General features: G+C 51.8%; 1 protein-coding gene across 3 annotated transcripts in view; it reads right to left on the reverse strand.

Annotated features, from left to right (window-relative positions):
• Positions 1 to 19,632, reverse strand: part of DVL1 (dishevelled segment polarity protein 1) — a 44,859-nt gene extending 25,227 nt beyond the window's left edge. For all 3 annotated transcript variants that reach the window (XM_072608484.1, XM_072608485.1, XM_072608483.1), the window contains exon 1: positions 19,322 to 19,632. In XM_072608484.1, coding sequence (XP_072464585.1) covers positions 19,322 to 19,491 — 170 coding nt within the window. In that variant the 5' untranslated portion in view covers positions 19,492 to 19,632. The remainder of the gene's footprint in view (positions 1 to 19,321) is intronic.
• Positions 19,633 to 21,803: the final 2,171 nt, after the last annotated feature.

The raw sequence follows: 21,803 nt of genomic DNA on the forward strand, positions 1-21,803 counted from the left end.
CCTGTTATTCTTTTGCATTTAAAAATCTAATTCTGAGGAAGGGTCCATGGGCTTCACCAGTCTGCCCACAGGATCCAGCACGTGCCAAAGGTCATGACCCCTCATCATCACCCTCTCCTTCCCTCGGGCTCCCATCCACACCTCCCAAAGCATCTTATCTAGTAAGCTCTGGAGTGGAGACTCACCCACTGTTAGCAGTGGAGAGGAGATGACCTAGCCCAGATGCCTCATCTCCCAAGGAAGGTCACACCCTGAGTAAGCACCAGAGGCCAGGCTGAATAGCAAAGGTTCTCTGGGTTCAAGCCCAGGGTCCTGCCTACTCACCCCCTGCCCATCCAGAACAAGCCCTGCAAGCTGACCACCCCAAAGCAGGGCCATCTCTCTCCCCACCCCCATCCTACCTCCAGGAGCTGCTCTGGGCCAGGCTCCAAAGCCCATGGAAACAGCCGTTTTCGCTCTCCATCCCAGGAAGCCCAGGGGAGTCTAGAACAATTGGACTCAAGGGGGGAAGGGCCAGGGAGGAGGAGGAAGCCAGGGGTATTTTTAGTGTTGGCGGTGGTAGTTGGGGGGAGGCAGGGAGAACCTCAGGAGGGGGACGGGCCCCAACTTGGCTAGGGTACAGAATGTCCCATCAAACAGCCCCCAGCCTGGGAAAAGGGAGGCCACAGCCCCAAGAGCAAGGCTAGAGGCTAGAGGGTCAAGGCCTAGCCCAGACTCAATTTTCCATGGGTGTAACTTGGCCCCTGTATCCTGGGATGGGAGACCTGGGTGGAGAACTGGGCCCAGAAACCAAATCTCTTTTCCTGCAAACAAGAAAAAGAGGCATTTTCCTCTGTACCCCAAAGCCTGGGGCACTCCATTCAACTCAAAGAGTGTATATTGAGTACCCACTATGTGCCAGGCACACAAAGACACCCCCCCTCAAAAAACCCCACAATCCCTTGCCCTTACATGTTGCTGGGGTGGGAGTTGGGAACATGCACATAGGGAATTAAATATTTAGGAATTATAGGGAGGGGCCAGGAAGGGCTTTGGCTGCAGTAATGGAGCCAAGCCTTACAGATTTAGGGACCTCAGACATTCCTGAGGCCATAAACAAGGGGAACGGGAAGGCACTTACCCATCCATCATAAGGTAGCAAGTAGAAGAAGCAGATCTTGAACTCAGTTCCCTGTGACTCCAAGTTCTGAGCTTTGCCCAACTTACTCCCCTACACATGCGGGGCTGAACCTTTTTCTGCACAGCAGCCCCATAATACCCATGGACCCTCTCTCAGAAGGTTTTTAAATGCACAATACAAGAGAAACCTGGCATACTGAAATAGTTATTTTTTAAAATATATTTTTTAAACAAGTTCTCAGGCTAGGAACACTTGCCGTACAATGAAGAAATGTCAAACTGACAGGTTCTAGGAGAAGGGGGAGAGTAGAGAAGGCATGCAGGACAGCATATGCAAAGGTGTGGGGGCGGGAGATGTTCGTTCCTTCTGGGGAACAGGAAGTGAGCCGTTAAGAAGTACATGAAGAGGAGTGATATATAAGCCTCAAGGGCTGAAAATGCCAAAGAAGGATCTGGAGGCCACAGGGAGCACAAGAAGGTCCTAGAGCAGGGAAGGACCTTCAGGAAGATAGGGCTGGTGACTGGCTGTACCCAGGCTAGATGGGCGGAGGGAGAGCAATCAGGTGTCATGAATGAGCCAAGGACTCCCCAAGGGCAGGGACTTACTTTTCTGGAGAAAAGAGCCCATTGTGTCAGGGAGGTGAGTGGGTGCCTCGTCTCTGCCCACATGTATACTGTGGTGACTGTGTGCTGACGTGTATGGAGGAGTCTGCGTGTGAGTGCCATTGTACTCACTTACACAATCCCTCCCTCTCCCCACTGTCAGGATGGTGCCCTCCCACTGGCACACACTGACGATGGCAATCCTGGGCCTTGGAACCTCAGTCCAGGCACCAAATGCTAGAACGGAAATGGAAGGCTTCTGCTGAGGTACTCCCAGAGCATGCTCAGGCCAGGCTCCTGCCCACTCTGCTTCACCCTAGATCTACTCATTTTCCACCCAGTAGAGCTGAGCACCGCCAGAACACCAGTGCTTCAGGGGAGATGGTTGGGTGACTGCTTCCCCTGAGAAAAAGCAAATGGGCCCAGCCCCCTCAAGGGGCAGCACTGCACTGGATTAGGAAGCAGAGCCCTTGGGTTCAAATCATTCCATTTTGTCACTTACTAGCACCAGGCCTGGAGGCAGGAAGACCTGAGTTCAAATCCAGCCTCAGATACTTCCTAGCTGTGTGACCCTGGCCAAGTCTCTAGGCCTCATTCTCCATTATAAATCAAGGGGGTCTAGACTTCAGTTGACCTCTAAGGTCACTTCCAGAGAACAGCACAGACCTCACTGCCAGCCCCCAGACTTGTCCCTGCTCTGCTCCTCAGTACTGGGACATCGCAGCTCCCCAAAGCAGGCCTGGAATCCCCACCCACCCACACGTATACCTACTTCCTTACCATTCACGGATCCAGAGGATGGGGGGAGCCCCACCCCAAGAGAGAATCCAGGAAACCCTGATCTCCAGCTCAGGGCCAACATCCACTGACATAGTGACCAGGGACCAGGCTTGGAATCAGGAAGATCTGGTTTCGAATTCCCTCTGTGACCTCAAACACATCCTTCTCACCTCTCTAGGTCTCAGTTTTCTCATCTGTAAAATGCACTATTACCCACTGTCATTCCAGGCCTGGGCAGGGGCTTTACTACTTGTTACCTCTGGGCCTAGAGACTCAGATGAGCCTCACCCAGCGAGTTCAGGGACAAAGGGAGGATGGAGACCTGGGTTCTCCCCTTCCCTTATAGCCCCCAGATGGCCTAAAGTCCTTGTAGGGGGTAGGGGTAGGGGGAAAACTGCAGTGAACAGATACTCAAGGCCTCTGGAACAATGAAGGGGTACTCCCTATCTTGGCATCCCTGAATCAAGGCCACTATAAAGTTCACAGACATTGTGTCCTTGGTTCCTCCCTCACAGCTCTCACAGACAAGGAAGTACTATCATTATCCCATTTTACAGATGAGGAAACCAAAGCCAGGAATGGGTAAATTACCTGCCTGAGGCCCCCCAGGAGAGATTCAAACCCAGGTCTCTTGCCTCCACACCCAGGCCTGTCCCTCACTCAGTAAGGACACAGTGCTTGGTCCTGGGCCCAAGCAGTGTCTCCTGAGTTCTCTGGCCTGGAGTAGAACCCTCCACCTGCTGGACTTTTTGCAAGACGTCTTGTAGACACCTCAAACTCAACATCATCCCTCCCCTCTCCCCAACACGTCTTCCGCTGCTCAAAAACGTCCTATCACTGTTGGGGGTGCCACTTTAGTCACTCAGTGCCATTGTCAACCCCTTCTCCCCTCTCCTCTCTCTCTGTCTCAGTCTCTCTCTCTCTAGGTCCAACTGCCCCCAATCAGCTGCCAAGACTCATCAATTGTACCTCCCCAGTTAAGGGCAGCCAGGTGGCACCGTGGATAGAGTGCCATGCTAGGAGTCAGGAAGACCTGAGTTTAAATCTGGTCTTAGACACTAGCTGGGTGACCCTGGGCAAGTTATTTCACCCTGTTTGCCTCAGTTTCCTCATCTGTAAAATGAGCTGGAGAAGGAAATGGCAAACCACTTCAGGATCTCTACCAAGAAAATCCTGAATGGGGTCACAGAGAGTCAGACAACACAGAGCAACAAGTCTCAGGTGTGACTCCTTCTCTCCACTTCCACAGTCCCCAGTTCAGGTCCCCATCCCCTATGACTGGCACTATTGCAATGGCCTCCTAGCCTCCAATCCTTCCTCCACAGAGCTGCCAAAATGCTCTTGCCCTGCTCCCTGTCACCTCTGGGGCCAAGCACAAGCTTTTGTCTGGCCCTTCACAACTGACCTCTCCAGGCTTCCGACATAAGCCCAGCCAAATGGGTGTCCTCACTGTCCCTCAGACATGACACTGCATCACTCATCTCTCACCAGAGGCAGCTGGTGCCCTAGCAGACAGAGTTGCACCTGAATCAGGAAGACCTGAGTTCAGACGCAGTCTCACACATTGACTAGCTGTGTAACCCTGGACAAGTCACTTCACCTCTGACTCTCAACTGTAAAATGGGGATAATAATGAATAGCACCTAACACTCAGGGTTGTTGTGAGAGAGCTGGGCACAGTGCCTGGCACCTAGTAGGTGCTATAAAAATGCTTATTTCCTTCCTTCTTCCTCCTGCCTTTGCACAAGGTTTCCCACACCTGGAATGTACTGCTTCCTTACCTTGAGCTCTTAGCATCTTAGCATCCCTAACTTCCTTTGAAGCTCACTCAAGGGCCACTGCCTCCAGGAGTGAGTGAGTGAGTCAGTCAATATGCACTGAGCACCTACTATGCACCAAGTACTAGGTTCATTGTCTCAGAGGAGCAGTTAGATGGCACAGTGGGCAGACCACCAGCCTTGGAGTCAAGAGGACCTGAGTACAAACCCAGCCTCACACACCCCAGCCATGTGACCCTCGACAAGTCACTTAACCCTAAATGCCTCCATAAAAACAAAAACAGGGGTCATTCCTGCCCTCAGGGAGTCTAATGGAGAGACAACATGCTGTTTATTACATACAAACCAGGCATAGACAAAAAAACCCAAAAAACTGGAAATAACCAGCCCAGGGAAGGCCCTAGAAATAAGGGGGTTTGGCAAAGGTTGGGACTTGAAGGAAGCCAGGAGGCAGGAGATGAGAAGGGAAAGTGCTCCAGGAATGGGGGACAGCCTGGGTAAATGTCTACAAGTGGGAAATGGAGGGTCTTATTTGAGTAACAGCCAGGAGACCAGTGTCACTGGATTAAAGAATGGGAGGTGGGGAAGAGTTGTAGGGTACTAGTGGATTGGAAATGTACATGGAAGTGGGTTATGAAGGCTTTTCTATTTGATCCTGGCAGTGATAGGGAGCCACTGCAGTTTAGGGAGGAGGAGAAAGTGACATGGTCAGACACAAGCTTTAGGGAGATCGTTTTATTGACCAGAGGCTTTCTCTGTTCTCTAGCAACCACTACTCTCCCTCATCCTCTTCCCAAATTTCTTAGCTTGTATGGACTTCTCTAGGTCTCTATGGTTTTCCCCCTTGATGGCAGAGAGCGCCTCCTTTTCTCTGTATGTCCCCTAACAACTGGCACATAGGTCAGTACAAGCTTCCAAATGGACTGATCCAGAGTTCTGTTCTGGTTCTGCCTCTCCATGCATCTCTTCTTCCTGGGACAAGGGACGACCCAGCCCTGTCACTACCATGAGAGCTATTCTCCCACCCCTCACCTTCAGACCTCAGCCAGCAACCTGTCACCCACTCTGCAGAGCTCCATCCCCCAGGGCCTCACTCTCTGAGCACAGTCATCCTCCTCCTCCACTCAAGAAAGCCCATCATCCAACAGGTTCCTCAAGCCCAACCACAACCTATTTCCCAATTACCCCTCCTCCTCCCCTGCTGTCACTACCAGGACAGCCCTGATATCTCCATAGAGCTTCCTGAACAGCCAAGCCTAGAGGCAAGAGACTGGACAAGTTGACCCTAAAGACTCTTCCCACCTTGACAACCAGAGTATTATCAACATAGAAGCGGAGCAGAAAGGGACAGCTGGTCTAACCCATACCTGACACAGAAACTCTCTGCTTGAAGATTTCCCCGGAGGGACCACCCCCAACTTCTAGGGACATGCCAGGGCACCTTTGTACAGCCTACTCTGCCTCCCTGCAGCTATCCCCACCCCTTTGCTCCTGGGTAGCAAACAGAAAAAGTCTGATTCTTGTTTCTTATTGGCAACCCTTCGGACTGGCATCTAGAGGGATGGGCAGAAGGGGTCTGTGGTGAAGGGAGGGAATCTATGAAATTCACAAATCACAGCTTGGCATACCTTACTGCCCCCACCCCATCCTGGCAGCAAGGTGGACAGAGGGCTGAGCCTGGAGTCAGGAAGACCTGAGTTCAAATCCAGCCTCAGGGGCACTTATTAGCTGCGTGACCCAGGACCAGTAGTTTAACCTCTGGCTGACTCAGTGTCCTCATGGGGAACACTCAGTCCCCCCCACAATTGTTGTGAGCATCAATCAAGATCATTCTTGTAAAGTGCTTAGCCCAGCGCCTGGCACACAGTAGGCTCTTCATAAATGCTCATCCTTTTCTGTACCCATTACCCAGACTTTCTGCCCAGATATCTAGGCATCTGCTTCTAGGATGTCTCATCCCAAAGCTGGATGCCCAGGTGTGAGAAAGGCCTCAGGGCTGGGCTCAGACTCCAGGGATGGCAGTGGCAAGGGCAGGGCTCTAGAGTGGGCGTGGCCGGAGGAAATTTGCCTTCAGCTTGTAGCAGTGGGCATGGTTATCTGGGTCAGCAGAGGGCCGTAGGCCTCCTTTCCCCTCAGGTCCCCTCTTAGCAAGATTCAGGGGTCCCTTTAAAGCAGCAAGTCAGGTGTCCCGAAGTGAGCATTCCTCCTCCCTCCCCTGTCCCCCTCCCCAAACTCATGACTCATGGCACCCAAAGCCTTCAAGACCCAACAGCTCCCAGGTGACTCAGGGAGGGGAGGAGTGCAGTGGGGATGGGGGGAAGAGGAAGAAAGGATGGACCTAGCTGGATGAGTGGGGGGCTGTCACAGGAGCCCTAAGGACTCAACCTGAGGCCCGATGCCCTGAGTTCATGACCCTGGGAGAATCACTCAGCCTCAGTTCCCTCACCTGTAAAGTGGGGATAATGGCAGTACTTGCCTCACAGGTCATAAGAATTAAATGAGATAACAGATGGAAAGCAGACTTGAAAGCACTATTTAAATACTAGCTGGGGAAAAGGGGTCCTGGAACTCTTAGCTGCTCTCCCCACCCCCTATGGAAACAAGAGGAGATGACTGAAGGCCCCATCCCAGCCTTCTCTAATCTCAACTCACACTCAAGCTCCCCAAGGGCTGTCTCTTCCATTAGGACCTCAGTTTCTCCATCTGGGACATGGGGAGAAATCCCAACTAACTGCCTTGGCCTAGACCCTAGAGAACACAGAGCTCATCTGTTGGGAGAACTAACCCTAACCGTAAATGCTGAGGCCCAAGGCTGGGGTTCCCTCACCCTGGAACGAGGCAGCCTCTCCAACTGGGAGGCCAGTGGGGGGAAGGGGCAGGAAGGACAACACCCTGGATCCAGGGATCTCATCACCTCCAGAAGACTTCTCTTGTCCACCCAGTTCTCTTTCTGTCTGTCTGTCTGTCTGTCTCTCTCCCTTCTTCCCTTTCTCCCTCTCTCTCAGTCTGTCTGTCTGTCTCTTTCTCTCTATATATAGTTTCTTTGTCTCTCTCTCTCTCTCTCACCCCCTCTCTCTACCTGTCTCTCCCTCTCTGTCTGTCTCTCTCCTTCTGTCTGCCTGTCTATCTCTCTCCTTCTCTCTTTGTCTCTCTCTACCTCTGTCTCTGTCTCTCTCTCTCCATCTCTTTCTTCCTCTGTCTATCTCTCTCTCTCCCCTCTCTCACTGTCTGTCTGTCTCTATCTCTCTCCCTCTCTCTTTCTGTCTGTCTCTCTCCCTTCTTCCCTTTCTCCCTCTCTCTCTCTCTCTCTTTGTCTCTCTCTACCTGTCTCTCCCTCTCTGTCTGTCTCTCTCCTTCTGTCTGCCTGTCTATCTCTCTTTCTCTCTTTGTCTCTCTCTACCTCTGTCTCTGTCTGTCTCTCTCCCTCTGTCTATCTCTTTCTTCCTCTATCTCTCTCTCTCCCCTCTCTCACTGTCTGTCTGTCTCTATCTCTCTTTCTGTCTATCTCTCTCTCCCTCTCTTTTTCTCTGTCTGTCTGTCTCTCTCTGTCTTTCTGTCTGTCTCTATCTCTCCCTCTCTCTGTCTCTGTCTCTCCCTCTCTGTCTGTCTCTCTCCTTCTGTCTGTCTGACTATCTCTTTCTCTCCCTCTCTCTCACTGTCTCTGTCTGTCTTTCTCTCTCTTTCTCTGTACATATAGTCTCTTTCTCTCTCTCTCTCTCTCTCTCTCTCTCTCTCTCTCTCTCTCTCTCTTTGTCTCTCTCTACCTATCTCTCCCTCTCTGTCTCTCTATCTTTCCCTCTCTCTGTCTCTGTCTCTCCCTCTCTGTCTCTCTATCCCTCTCTCTCTGTCTCTCCCTATCTCTCTGTCTATCTCTCTCCCTCTGCCTATCTCTCTCTCTGTCTCTCTCCCCTCCAATTATCTTCTATGCTGTTAACCTCCCTCATACCACAAAAGTAAGCTCCTGGAGGGCAGAGATTACTTTGCTCTTCCCTGGGACTCCCGCCTATGCACAGGCTGTTCTTGTGAGCCTAGGAGCACCCTCCCTCTTCCTCTCCATGTCTCCAAAGCTGCCCTTCAAGGTTCAGCACAAAAACCACCTCCTACAAGAAGCCCTTCCTGATTCCCCCAGGCCTCAGTACTCCTTCCCATTTCTTCTACTTGGTAATTATTTTGTGTCTTCTTTCATCCAGAAGCAGACCCCTTGAGGGCAGGGAATATTTCCTTTTTGCCTGTGTCCCCAGCACCTGGCACTGGGCCTGGCACAGACCAAAGGCCTAAGAAATGCTTGTGGAATGGAATGAGGACCAGAGACCTCCCTGCAGGGGTACAAGGCCAGCCAAGTCCCGTCCCCCCATCTCTGACTTGCCCCGACTCTCCCAAGCTCATTCCCTGGCCCTCTCCAAGAGGAATAACAAGGTCTAGTCCAGCCCAGTCTGGATCATCAGAGGCCCTACACTGGCTGTCCCATCCCTGCCCTTGCTCTGGTCTCTCTATTCCCCAACCCCCCCAGAATAGGAGGAGAAGCCTTCAGGCCAACATAGACAAGGAAGGTCGCTTCTCAGCCAGGACAGAACCCTCAAGCTCCTAAGGGTTCCATGGCAACCGAAGGCAGTACCCTGTGAGGTCCCTAAACCAGTCTGGTCTGGCACAGGCTCCCAGTGCCTCCTCCCTTCCCCGCACAAAGCAGCAGGCTCCCCAAGCCTTTGGGGCCAGCCCTGCTTCCCACTCCATCCTTCTTCCTGCTGGGAAAGTCCCCAGAGCAGAGTGTGCCTCCACCTCCTGCCTCCAGTGCTCACTCTGAGGGATCTGGGAGGCTGGGCCTTGGTTGAACTCATTAGCAAAATGGAACCAGTAGAGAGGCAGCCCTGGGTGCTTGGAGTCAAGAAGTCAAGTTCTGCTTTTGACAAATGGGCAAGTCACTTAAACTAGAATGAGAAACTGCAGGGAACAGACGGCACCCTGCATTGGTAGAGGACATTTTCTCAGAGTATACTTTGTACCATTGGTAAATCCCAGGTCCATCAAAAAGAAAAAAAAATGGAACAAGAATTCCCTGGCCCCCTTGCACAGACTGACTGAGGTGGGAGAGGGTCAAGGTACCTATGGCCAAGAGCCTATGAACTTCAAAGACTTTTAAAAAATATTTTGCTAATTTTATTTCAATATATGGTCTCTTAAGGCAAAATGCCTTCCACATGCAGGGAAAGAACTATGGAATTCGATCGCAGAATGAAGCAGATCGTTGTCTTTTGTATTATGTTTTGTTTTGTTTTATGATTTCTCCTATTTGTTTTAATTCTTCTAAGCAACATGACTAAGGTGAAAATGTATTTAATAGGAATGTACGTGTGGAACCGATATAAACTCTATGCTGTCTCAGGGAGGGAGTGAGGAGGTGGGGGGAAGGCGAGGAGGGAGGCGAAAAATTTAAGATATATGGAAGTGATTGTAGAACACTGAAAACAAATAAAATAATTAAAAAATTATATTTCAATATAATTCATTTCCTTTATATTCCAATAGATTTTTTTTCTATGCATTTAAAAACATTATTATGAGAAAGGATGGATAGGTTTCCCCAAATAGCCAAAGGGGGAGAATGGTTCTGAGGCCCCAAGAGGGAAACATGAATTACAAGCTTTGTGAAAGTCAGAGCTGGAAGGTACCTCGGAGATTACCTAGTTTAGTCCCTTTCATTTTACAAATAGGGAAATCAAGGAACAAAGATTAAGTGATTTGTCCAAGTAAGGGGTGAGGAACCTGTAGCCCCGAAGCCGCATGTGGCCCTCTAGGTCCTCAAAGAACGCCCCTTTGACTGAATCAGCCACAGGTTTCCACTCCACCCCACCCTCATACCCCCAAGTCAGCTCAGAAGACAACTACTGTATACACTGTTTTCTACAGGAAGGAAGGGTCACTCTTTTGGCCAAGAGAGACCAGGTCGAACCTCTGCTTCACATTCTAGTCTTATCTCTTTCCCTCCAACTCACAGCAGACCATTCATTCCCTGTGGGTCTGGGGTCTGCCAGGTAAGATCAGGGACAGTGGGCTCCAGCCCAAGAATAGTCTCATGGCCTGGAGACAGGCCCGGGCCACACACACCCCACTCTCTGCAGGGCCCCAGGGAGGCGGGCATGGGCCCAAGCAAATATAGACAGAACTAGAGTGCTTCCTTGCAGGGGTGATGACAAATAGGGAAAAACCCGCCCATTTGTCAGAAAAATGCCTGACTTCCCTTTATATATACGGATCTGAGTCTAGATACCACTGTTGCCGGTAATTAATCTCTTTCAGAAGGCAAGACTAATTATCAGGAAACATGAAGCCTCAGCAGCCCAGGAGGCACCCCCTCACCCCCCAATCCCCTCACCCTGCCCCAGCCTCCTACAGTGATGTTCCTGCCCCCAATTATTCCACCACCTGGGAAATTCTTGGCGAGATCTTGATCCCCGCCTGATTTGGGGGTGTGTGGAAGGGAAAGACATCAAATTCAAAGCTCTGCCCAGCCGTCAGCCTCCACCCCCACAGATCCACCCCAACAAGGAATCCGCTCTCTTGTGTACTTGGGATCCAAACTCAGCCTGTTCCTGAGAGGCAGGACCCAGGGAGGAGCCCCCCAGAAAAACAGTGAGAGCTCAAAAGCTGTTGACCTTTTCCCCTCCTGGTGTTTTTGCCCCAGAGCTTAGCACAGTACTCGGTAGAAAGTAAATACTTAATAAAATGCTTGTTGACTTGGTTCCCTCATAAGTTTCTTCTAAAGAAAGGCTTCTACCAACTCATTCACACTATGGTGTGAATGACTGAGGATGGTCCTCACGGGCCTGACTTCCCAATACAGGATCAAGGGCATCCACAGAGGGGATGAAGCAGAAGGATGGAAATGTTGGCATCAACCAGGGGAGGGAGGAAGCATGTCCAAAGGTGGACTCCACAATGGAACGTCTGGCGATGCTCAGTCTTTCCAAGGTCAAAGCCAGGACCCGTCCAGTTACTGCCAATGGAAGCCTTTCCACATCTCCCTGTGGAGATGTCCTCCCATCTGCCCTCTTTCTATCTTGTTTGGACATATGTGTTTGCTAGATTTTTCCCCATTCTAGTCTAAGAGCCACAAGGCCAAGGATCACCTGTCTTCCTATCCCAAGCTCTTACCACAGTGCCTTGCACGTAGTAGGTCAGTCATTTATTAACCACCCACTGTGTGCAGTTAGGCACTGTACTAAGCACTGGGAATACAAAAAGAGGCCAAAGTCAGTCTCTGCCTTCAAGGAGTTTACAACCTAATAAACATTTAATAAACGCCTCTAGAGAGACTGGATGACTGACTTACTGTGGAGACGGAAAGTTTCCCTGAGCATCAGGCCTGGGCCTAGATTCAATTCAGTTTTACAAGCCCTGACTCTGGGTCAAACATAAAAGACAAAACAGGTTTCCTCCCCCACCCCAACCTTCCAGGGACTAAAATCCTGGGGGGAGGGGAGGCCAGAAGAGGAGGAATGAATGAGGGTTGCTCCTTATACAAAGGTAAGTGGGTATAAGGCTCCAGGTAAGGAGGCAGATGGCACCAACCTCTGGGGGGAAAGGGACAGCACTTATAGAAAGAAGCACCTGGATGACAGACAGCCATGGGAAGGAGTCCAGGTGACTGACCAGGAAAAGATTCTTGAGGGTCAGCCATGTTTAATGGGTAGTAGAATGCTTGACCTCTATGGAGCATCTCTTCTCTCCTTGCCTCCCTCACCAGTGGGGTAAGGGAGGGAAGAGGATAGCTTAACCAGATCAAGGTTATTAAAGAGACTTGGTGTCAGGAAAGGCAGACTGGACTTCTAATCGGGGCACCTAAATAAGCCCCTGGAGGGAAACCTGGGTATCTGTCACTGTTATTTCATAGCAATTCATCTGAAAAAGACCTAGGAGCATTAGTGGACTGCAAGGTCAAACTGAGACAACACTGTGATGTGGTGGTTAAAGATGAAAAAAAAAAAAAGCTGGTAACACCATTGGCTAGAGTGTTGAGAGAAAGTGTCCCAGATGAGGAAGATATGCCTTGGCCAGTCTGCACCTGGAGTGAGATGCTCAGCTCCAGCTCCTACATTCAAGGCTCTGAGAAGTCTCCAGAAGAGGGCACAAGAAGGGCCTTGAGATTAAGGATTTGTAGGAGTAGAGGGATTTAACCTGGAACAGAGATGACTCAGAGTGGGTCTCAACAGCTGTCTTCCAGTCTTTGAGGGTTAGGAAGGCAGCTAAGGGTGCCATGGTGCATAGAGTGCCAGGCCTTCAGGAAGAAAGACCCATCCCCTCCAGTTCACATCTGACCTTAGACACTTCCTAGGTGTGTGACCCTGGGCAAGTCACTCCACCCTGTTTGCCTCAGTTTCCTCATCTGTAAAATGAGCTGGAGAAGGAAATGGCAAATCACTCCAGTATCTCTGCCAAGAAAACCTCAAATGGAGTCATGAAGAGTCAGACACCAGTGAACTGAGAAAGATCACACCCACCTTGCTTGGCCCCAGACTGAAGAACTAGGAGCACTGAACTGAAATTGGAAAGAAACAAATTTAGGCTTCTAGAAAAGCCCTCAGAACAATGGGAGGCATCTTCAAAGGAGAATAAGGAGATGCTTTGGCAAGTCTTTAATCAGGGGTTCTTAACTTTCTGGGTGTCAGGCACCTCCCCACTTTGGCAGGCTGCTTAAGTCTACCGGGCCCCTTCTCAGAACCATGATTTTAAATGCATAAAACGAAATACCCAGGATTACAAGAGAAACCAATTAGACTGAAATCGAGTTATCGAAATTACAAAGAGAATAGGTGGCCCAGATTAGGAATGCCTGGTCCAGGGGTGGGGAATCTGCCACCTCAAAGCCACATGCGGCCCTCTAAGTTCCTCAAGGCAGAAGGTTCCCCACCCTAGGAAAAGCAAACCGGCCCATCACCGGTTGGTAATCTGCTATTGGGGATTCTCTTTTGGGGCGTGGATTGAACCAGATGGCCAATGGACTCTCTTCCGGCCCTGAGACCTGTATGCTTCCAAGTCCTAGGGTCCCTCCTCACGTCTGACATTCCTGGACGGCATCTTTTTAGTTCTGGTTGGGAGGGATTTTGTGTTTGTACTGAGCCAGCCACACTCCTGGCCCCGCCCTGCCCCACCCCACCTCCCTCCTGTACAAGCACAGGCAGGAGGTAGAGGTCAAGGGTCAGCACTAGACCAAGCTAACCCTTCCCGGACTCCCCAAAAGCCACATACCCTGACCTTGGCCTCATTAGCTTCTGCCTGAGGCCACTGAATAAAGCAACCAAGTCAAACAAACAAAGGGGGTAAAAAAGCCAAATAGTGTCCCAGAGAGTAACTGCCCTGTACCCACCTTCCCCACAGGTTCTACTGGCTCCGCCCCCAGGGCCAAGGACGTGGAGGCTAGGCACAAGGGAAAGGAGTGCTGGGGGTGGGGGTGGGGATGGCTCAGTCAAGCCTGAAGGGATCTGAGTAACGATAAATATAATAATTACTGTTAGTTTTTGCAGAGCTCTGGTACAAGGCAAGAAGCCTGAATTAGAAAAAAGGCAGTATGGACTAATAGAGTACGCAGAAGACTCGGGTTGGGCCCTATCTCTGACACATGAGGCTAAACAAGTCACTTTACCTCTCTAAGCCTCAGTTTCCCCATCTGTAAAACAGGGGTGACAATAATAATAACACTTACTTCGCAGGGTTGTTGGGAAAACCCAGTCTGATGATAACAGTTCACCTTTATTTTTGCTGTTCAGTCATTTCAAACATGTCCAGCTCTGTGAATCCACTGAGGGTTTTCTTGGCAGAGATACCCAAGTGGTTTACCATTTCCTTCTCCAGATGAGGAAACTGAGGCAAACAGAGTAAAGTGACTTGGGCAGGGTCCCACAATTAGTAAGTGTCTGAGCTGACTCCAGGCCTGGGGCTCAGCCACCTAGGTGCCCAGTCACATTTACATATCGCCGTTTTGGGGTCACCCCTGTAAGTTTCCTTCATGTGGGGAACTCCCAACAAGGAAATGCCTTCTACCAAAGCCGCCCAGCAGGGGAGGACAAAGGATTTGAAGGAATCTGTCACCAACTCTCACCACTGAGGGCCAAACAAACACCAGGGCAGATGGACAGCTGAGAGCTGATGGTACAGTTGGTCTATCTGATGCCCTAGCCAGAGCACGTCCCTCTGGCTGGGTGAGGCTCTCACATCGGCCCTAACCTAACAGCTTAAGCGGTCCTCTAACCCAAACCCCTCCCCCCCAACACCAAAGACAGGATTTTGACAGGAGGAATCACAGCATGATGGAACGTTGTATCTTGAGCTGGAAGACCCCCTTTCAAATTCCTTCTCTGCAACTTACAAGCAGAACGACCCTGGCCTCAGTCTCACTATTTCTAATTTCTCATGAGTCCTTAACCTTTGTGTGTGTGTGTGTGTGTGTGTGTGTGTGTGTGTGTGTGTGTGTGAACCTATGGATTCCTTCTCAGAATAATATTATTAAATGCATAAATAAAAATCCATAGGATTACCAAGGAAACTGATTAAATTGAAATAGTTACCAAATTTTTGTTTTGAAACTTCATGGCACAAGATCGAGAAATGACCCCTAAGGAATATTTCCAGCTCTAACATTCAATGACAGTGGTGATGCTGACATTATAACCGAAGGCATTGAGGTGGCAAAGAAAAAGTAAGGTCCTGGGCAAGTCACTTCATGGCTCTGTGCCTCAATTTCCTCATTCGTAAAAGGGCTTGAATTCCATGGCTTCCCTTTTGGGCTCCATCAAAATCAGCTCCTGCCCTCAAGAAGCTTATAAGATAAATCAGAGGTAGAGAGCAGCTAGGTAGCAACATAGTGCATAAAGCAGGAAGACCTGAACTCAAATCTGGCTGTGGGACCCTGGGCAAGTCACTTGACTCTGTTTGCCTCAGTTTCCCCATCTGTAAAATGAGCCAGAGAAGGAAATGGTAAATCATTCCAGTATTTTTACCAAGAAAACTCTCAAGGTGTCAGAAAGAGTCAGATACAATTGAACAACAAATTTGAGGAGGAAGAGAGAGGTAGCTACAAGGAAGGGGGAAGAGGGAGGGAATCAAGAAAGGCTTCCCAAAGGAGGAAGCACTGGAGCTGAGCCCTGGCCATAGGCACCCTAATAAATGCTTTATCTTAACTATTCTGAAAGGTTCAGTCGAAGAACAGGATGATTCCCAGGGCAGTACAGGGAGATGAAATAAAGGATTCCAAAGCAGCTAGTAGGCCAGTTTGGCTGAAAGGAAGGAAAACTGCATGAAGTGGAATAATGGGAAATATCTGGATAGATTGTGATGGGCTTTAAATGCCAGGCTGAAAAGTATATATTTGATGCTATATAATAGGGAGCTATTGATGATTTTTTAGGAGGGGAGTAACATGGTCAGACTTAAAAAGGCTTTTGACAGCTGTGCAAGAAACTTGAGGGTGGAAGATGATAGTTGGATGCCCTAAGGGCTCCACAGGTACCCTCAAAAGGCCCAGTGCTTTAGGGAGACCCCCAGGGGAAAACTAATGGGAGGACAAGGACAAATGGGTTTTGTTTGATCTGTACACCATCTGAAGAAAACTCCAAATTGATGGGATCAGAGATCCCCTGGAGTTTTTGAGTATTTGAGGTTGGATTGGAGACTGGAAGCAGGGATATTGATTAGAACACCTAACTTGTCAAAGCAGGGAGAGGATATAGAGGGCAGCTAGTCCAACAGGGGATATTGGCCTGGGGGTCACACCTTAAATCCGGAGCAGATCCAGAAGGAGAGCCCAGTTCTCTGATACCTCACCTGCTGGTTCTTCTACCAGGAAAGCATTTCTTATGGAAACAAGTGAGGGAGAGATGGGAAGGTGGCAGCAGGTGTCAAGGAGACCTCTAGCTTCCCCAGATCTACAGGTATGAGGGCCTCCTAGTTCTGAATCAAAGATCCTGCTCAAAGAACTTTCCTTTCTAAGCTCCAAGATTAATTTTCAGGATGGGCTGAGAGCTAAGCCTTGGGGAGAGACTGGGGGGTGAGGGGTGGGGGAAGTAAGTAGCAGAGTATGGGCCAAACCCAGTTCACAAGATCCCACATTCCAAACTGGAAGAGACCTCAGAGAGCAAGAAAATTCAATCCCATCATTTTACAAATAGAGAACCTAAGGCCCCAGAAGGGGAAGGAAGCAAAGCCAGGATTTAAATCTGGATTCTCTGATTAAATCCAGCAATTTTGCCATTATCCAGAGGAGTGAAAAGCGAAGGGGAAGAGTGGAGGCCCTGGCTGGCCCTAAGACTCAGCAGAAGGGGAAAGCCTGAAGGTTGCGGGGGGTGGGTCACTTAAGGTCTAACCAGGCCCTGGGGAAGGCTATTCCTTCGGTTACTCCTCCTCCCTAGAGTTCGAACCCCAGGCCCAGAGCCCAGCCCCAGATTCCATAAACCTAGGGCTTAATGGGACCTGAGGTTAAATACGATGAACAAGCAAGCAGAACAGAGCCCAGAAGCTCCCCCCACCCCAGGGATGAAAGGCCAGGCATCCCAGTCCCCCCTCCCCCAGGCCAGACTTCCCCAAAAGACCGGGAGCCTGGGTCATCAGAAAGTGGGTGTACCCACACGAAGGGTTCCCTAAGATACCACCAGACGCACCAATCCTTTTTGCAGCCCCAGACTCGAGTCTTGGGGCTCAAGGCCAGAATACACGATCCCAGCTCCACAAAGGAGCTTACAAAAGCAACTTCCAAAACCAGACTTCGATTTGCAAAGAGGTCAGGGATGGGGGGAGGGGGAAATCTTGATGCCCCTCCCCCAATGGCCAAGAACTGGCTCAGTAGCGGAGGCCTCCCAGCCAATAAAACCTCTAAGGAGGGGGCCTCAGCGCTGTCCAGCACGAGAAACTAATCTCAGAGCTAGGCAGACATGAGGATCCTCTGTCTCTACCCCTGGCACCCCAGAAAGGGGTCTGGAGCTCTTTCAGCTTGGGGAGAGGGGGAAGGAGGGAGGAAAGGTCTCAGAGATAACTGGAAAGCAGCTCTCAACCCTATCTACGATGAAGAGCCCCTGCTCTGGAGCAGAAACCACAGGATTACAGATGTAAAGTTGAAAGCGACCTTGGAGGTCATCTGGTCCAGCCCCTCCATTTTACAGATAAGGAAACTGAGACCCAGAAAGAGGAAGGAATCTGCCCAAAGTCACACAACTTTGGAAGTGGAAGACATTCTCTCTAACATCCTGTGACTGATGATACTGCTCCTAAAATCAAAGAATTCCATTGGACTCTTGGGATTCAAACCTGGGCCCTCTGTCTCCTTTCTACTGTATACCAGTGCGGTCAAATGCACTATCCCAAATGCAACAGTTCTGAGTGAGACTGGAACCCGATTAAAATGTAACTGGAAAGTCATATTAAAAATTTAACAAAAAATATAATAGAACATAGATAATGTTAATGCATAGCTTTCTAAGTCGGTATGTTCCCCCACAGAGATTATGTACAACTTAGAGACTCCCTTGGAATCTCACTTTCTGAGTTTGACACTACAGAATTAGCACCTGCCCTTGCCTCCCCAGAGTTGGCCCCTCTAAACCTTGGCTCCCCATAGAGCCCCAAGGGTTCAAATGCTGCTCAGGGTAAAGCCTCAGTTCCCCAAAGCGTTGCCCTGAAACAGGCAGCCCTCCTCAGGGCCAGAGGCAGCAGGCAACCATGTGAACCAGGAAATGATTTTCAATGTCAAACTCTCAGAAAGTGGCTGGTAAACAAGGGCACAGTCAGAGGCCCTACCAGGCCTAATCGATAGGAGGGAGGTCAACCAGCCAAACCCAGTGGGGCACTGGACAGAAAATGGGCCAGGGCTGAGGATGTTCAGCTGAGGGCCCACTCAGGCTTGGCTAGCAAAGATTCAGCCCTAGTTAAATGAGCCCCAGCACCAGCTTTAGAAGGGAAAAGCTCCATCTTGGCTAACTAGCCCCTCCTAAGAAAACAGCAGCAATGAGACTGGGAAAAGTAACAGGTACCCAGCAGACTCTGGGGTTCAGAAAATGGATTCCTAAGCCCTGTAGACAGCCACTATGGTGGGCAGCCACTGTGGTGGGCAGCCAGCATGCTGCCATCAAGTCAGGGAGACAGGGAGACCCTAGAGACAGGGTCTGACCTCTCCCCAAGAAAGGATCCTGGAGAAGGAGAGGAACTCTCCTGGTTTCAGCCAGGACACAGTCCTAGCCCCCACCTCTTAACTCCCATTAATCCCTTGGATGCTGAGAGAGGCCCTTGAGAATGGAGGGAGTAGGGCCGTCTCTTAGGCTTGGGGGAAGGGGAAGCCACTCCTCTGGTATCAGAGAGGTGGGGGCCAGAGTCGGCTGATATAGGAGGGTGTAGTTGCCTTCACACTGGTGCACCCTCCACCCCCCCCAACTCCGGCACCCTCGCCAGCTCCCAAGGCCTTCTGGCCAGGGCAGCCATGTTAGCTTCAGCGGCCTAGCCTGGCCTTCCCGGGACAGAACCCTGCGTGCCCAGCCCAGCCAGGAGTCTGAGAGGGCAAAAAACCCTGCCAAGGCCAGAGAGGGCCCATCTTCCTCCACCCACCCTGGTCAGTGCTGACATTCAGATGGAGGAGGAAGGACTCTCCTCACTTAAATACTTCTGTCCCCACAATGGGGTGGCTTACTTCACCCCAGTCATAGCTGCAGAGCCCCAGAACCCCACTGATATACACACACTAAGCCCGAGGCACAAACGAGGGGACAGGGGATAAGGACCCCAGCCAGAAGCTCCACCCCTCTGTCAGGGAACAGGTGCCCTGGGGTAGGGAGAGGTTTGAACCCTTCAATGCACCCCCTCCCAGAGACAGGAACAGGGCCAGAGATAGGGACGAGGCCAGTGACAGGGCCAGGGCCAGAGCCAGAGCCAGAGCCAGAGAGAGAGATGGCCAAGGCCGGAGTCAGAGACAGGAATGGGGTCAGAGACAGGGACAAGGCCAGAGCCAGAGCAAAGGCAGGGCCAGCAGGGCCCCGGGAGCCGCGCACGCCGCCAAGGCCGCCACTGACCCGAAGTCCTGGTCCATGGACTTGAAGAAGAACTTGTAACAGTGAGCCGGCCGGTTGCTGAGCACGCTCTTGAAGTCAGCCAGCGTGACCCGCTCGGGGGCCACCGGCAGCTTGACCAGGTAGGGCGTCTCCTCCTCGTCCATGTGGTAGATGATCTTGGTCTCCGCCATGGGGGGCGGACCGGGGGAGCCCGGGGCAGGGGGCGTCGGGGGCGTCGGAGGCAGAGGCGCCGGTTCAGCGCGGAGCCCGGAGTGCGGGGCCCCGAGGGGACCGCGGCTGCGGCCGCAGGAGCGGAGGCCGGGCGCCGGGGGCTCGGGCTTTCTGCGCCGACGGGGCCCAGGCCCCGGTCCAGGCCGCGGAGGCGGAGGCGGCTCCCGATCGAGCAGGGAGGCCGGGCCAGCCGCAGGGGGAGGCCAAGGCCGAGGTCCAGGCGGAGGCGGCGCGCCGGCTGCTGCCCCCCGCGCTGCCCCCGCGGCCGCCCATCCGCGCCCCGGCCCGGGCGCGCCGGGGGAGGCCGCCTCGGACGCCTGCCCGGGGGGGGCTTCGGGGCCACCGGCCGGGTTGGCTGGAGGCGGGCCGGGGACCGACCGAGCTCTAAAGGGCCGCGGCGGCGGGAGCCGGAGCCCGAGCGGGCCACAGACAGGCAGGCAAGCGCCGAGCCCGGATCGGGGGCTCCCCGCGCCCTGCAATTAGCAGCGTGAGTAATGCGGCCGCCCCGCCCGGCCAGGCCCGGCCCCCTGCCCCCGGGCCCCCCTCCCTGCCTGCCTCCGCCCGCGGCCCCTCCCTCCGTGACGCCCCCTCCCCGCCCCGAGCCTCAGCTCCGAACCCAGTCCCAGCGCCCGGTCCCCCGCCCGCACCCTCGTCGGCACCGCCCCCCGCCCCCCCGCCCCTCGCGACGTCTCTGCGCGTGGCTCTGCCTCGCCCCCCTCCACAGCCAAGGGCCGAATTAAAGGGACCGCAGCCCCAGCGGCCGTGATCGCGGGGGAGGGGGTTGGGAAGGGACAGCCAGGAGACGTCTCACCTTGTCCCCCCTCCCCGACCCCCGTGATTACGGCCGCAGTCACGAGACGTCCGTGCCTCCCCCTCGCTGAAGGCTGTCGGGGTTTGGGAGGGCTGCTCGCTGCCCTGGGGGGCGATCTCAGCCTCTGCAGCCTGGAGTCAGAGGACCGTCCTGGGCAGGGTCTTGCGAGGGAGGACCTGGCGGGTTCCTTTCTCTGTGGCTGTCTCCCTTCTTCAGTCTGCCTGGCCCTGTGTGTCTCTGTATCTGAGCTCCTGTGTCTGGCTAGGAGTCACTTTATGTCACTTTCTCCCTGTCTCAGTGTTTCCGTTTTTCTGTCTCTCTAGGTGTCTCTGCCTCTGTGTCAATATGTGTGGGTATCTCTGTCTCTGGCTGTGTCACTCTATATCTCTGTGTGACTCTGGCTCCAGGCTCTGTATTTCTGTCTCCATGTCTCTGTCTCGATGTCTGTATACGCACCTGTCTGTATCTCTGTGTCTCTGGCTTGGGAGTGTTTCTTACATAGGTCTCCCCCAGCTGCTTTCCAAAACCTGTCCACCATTAGAATGGCTCCTTCAGGTGCGTCTGACTTTTCATGACCCCATTTTTGGCAAAGATACTGAAGCAGTTTGCTATATTTACTTATCCAGCTCAGTTTTTACAGATGAAGAAACTGAGGCAAACTGAGTTAAGTGACTTGCCCAGGACCGCAGGGCTAGTAGGTTTCTGAGGCCGGATTTGAACTCAGGAAGATGAGTCTTCCTGACTTCAGGCAAGAGATTCTATCCACTGAGCCACCTTGCTTCCTCTCAGGGTCTACCTGTCTTCAACAGGTCCTGGGAGAGAGCCTGGGTCTCCTATCTGTCACTTACATCCAAGCAAGGGAGGTGACCTCTGAGGTTGCTTGTAGCCAGACACTGAGTGGGGGCTGATAATATTGTTACAGATTGGAAGCTGATACAATATATCTGTCCCCTGTCCTATGCACTGGGAGCTCCATTTTCTCCAAGCTGCTCTCCCAGAAGCCAAGTAGGAAGGCTGAATATTTTGGTTAGTATTTTGCTAGCATTCATAGGGAGTTTTGGGGGCCCAGGTCTAGCTGGGCCTGAAATCAGGAAGACCTGAGTTCAAATGTGATCTCAGGCACTTATCAGCTATGTGACTGTGGGCAAGCTCCTTAACCTCTGCCTGCCTCAATTTCCTTAACTAAAGTAGGAAGAAAAATAGTACCTACCTTCCTGGGTTGTAAAGAAGATCAAATGGGATACTATTTGTCATACTGTAATATTTATAATACTATTTGTAGCAATGTCCCCAATGTCCCCAATGTCTAGTCCGTCTACCTCCCTTCAAAAAATAACTTAGAGTCAACCTTGTATAGGAGGCCTTTCCTCATCCCTCCAATTATTAGTACTTCCCCCCCTTGGAAAAAAATAATTTGGGGGATGACTAATAAGTTGTGGCATATGATTATGATGTGATACT

This window comes from Notamacropus eugenii, chromosome 5 (assembly GCF_028372415.1).
Source record: "Notamacropus eugenii isolate mMacEug1 chromosome 5, mMacEug1.pri_v2, whole genome shotgun sequence".
Classification (NCBI taxonomy): domain Eukaryota; kingdom Metazoa; phylum Chordata; class Mammalia; order Diprotodontia; family Macropodidae; genus Notamacropus; species Notamacropus eugenii.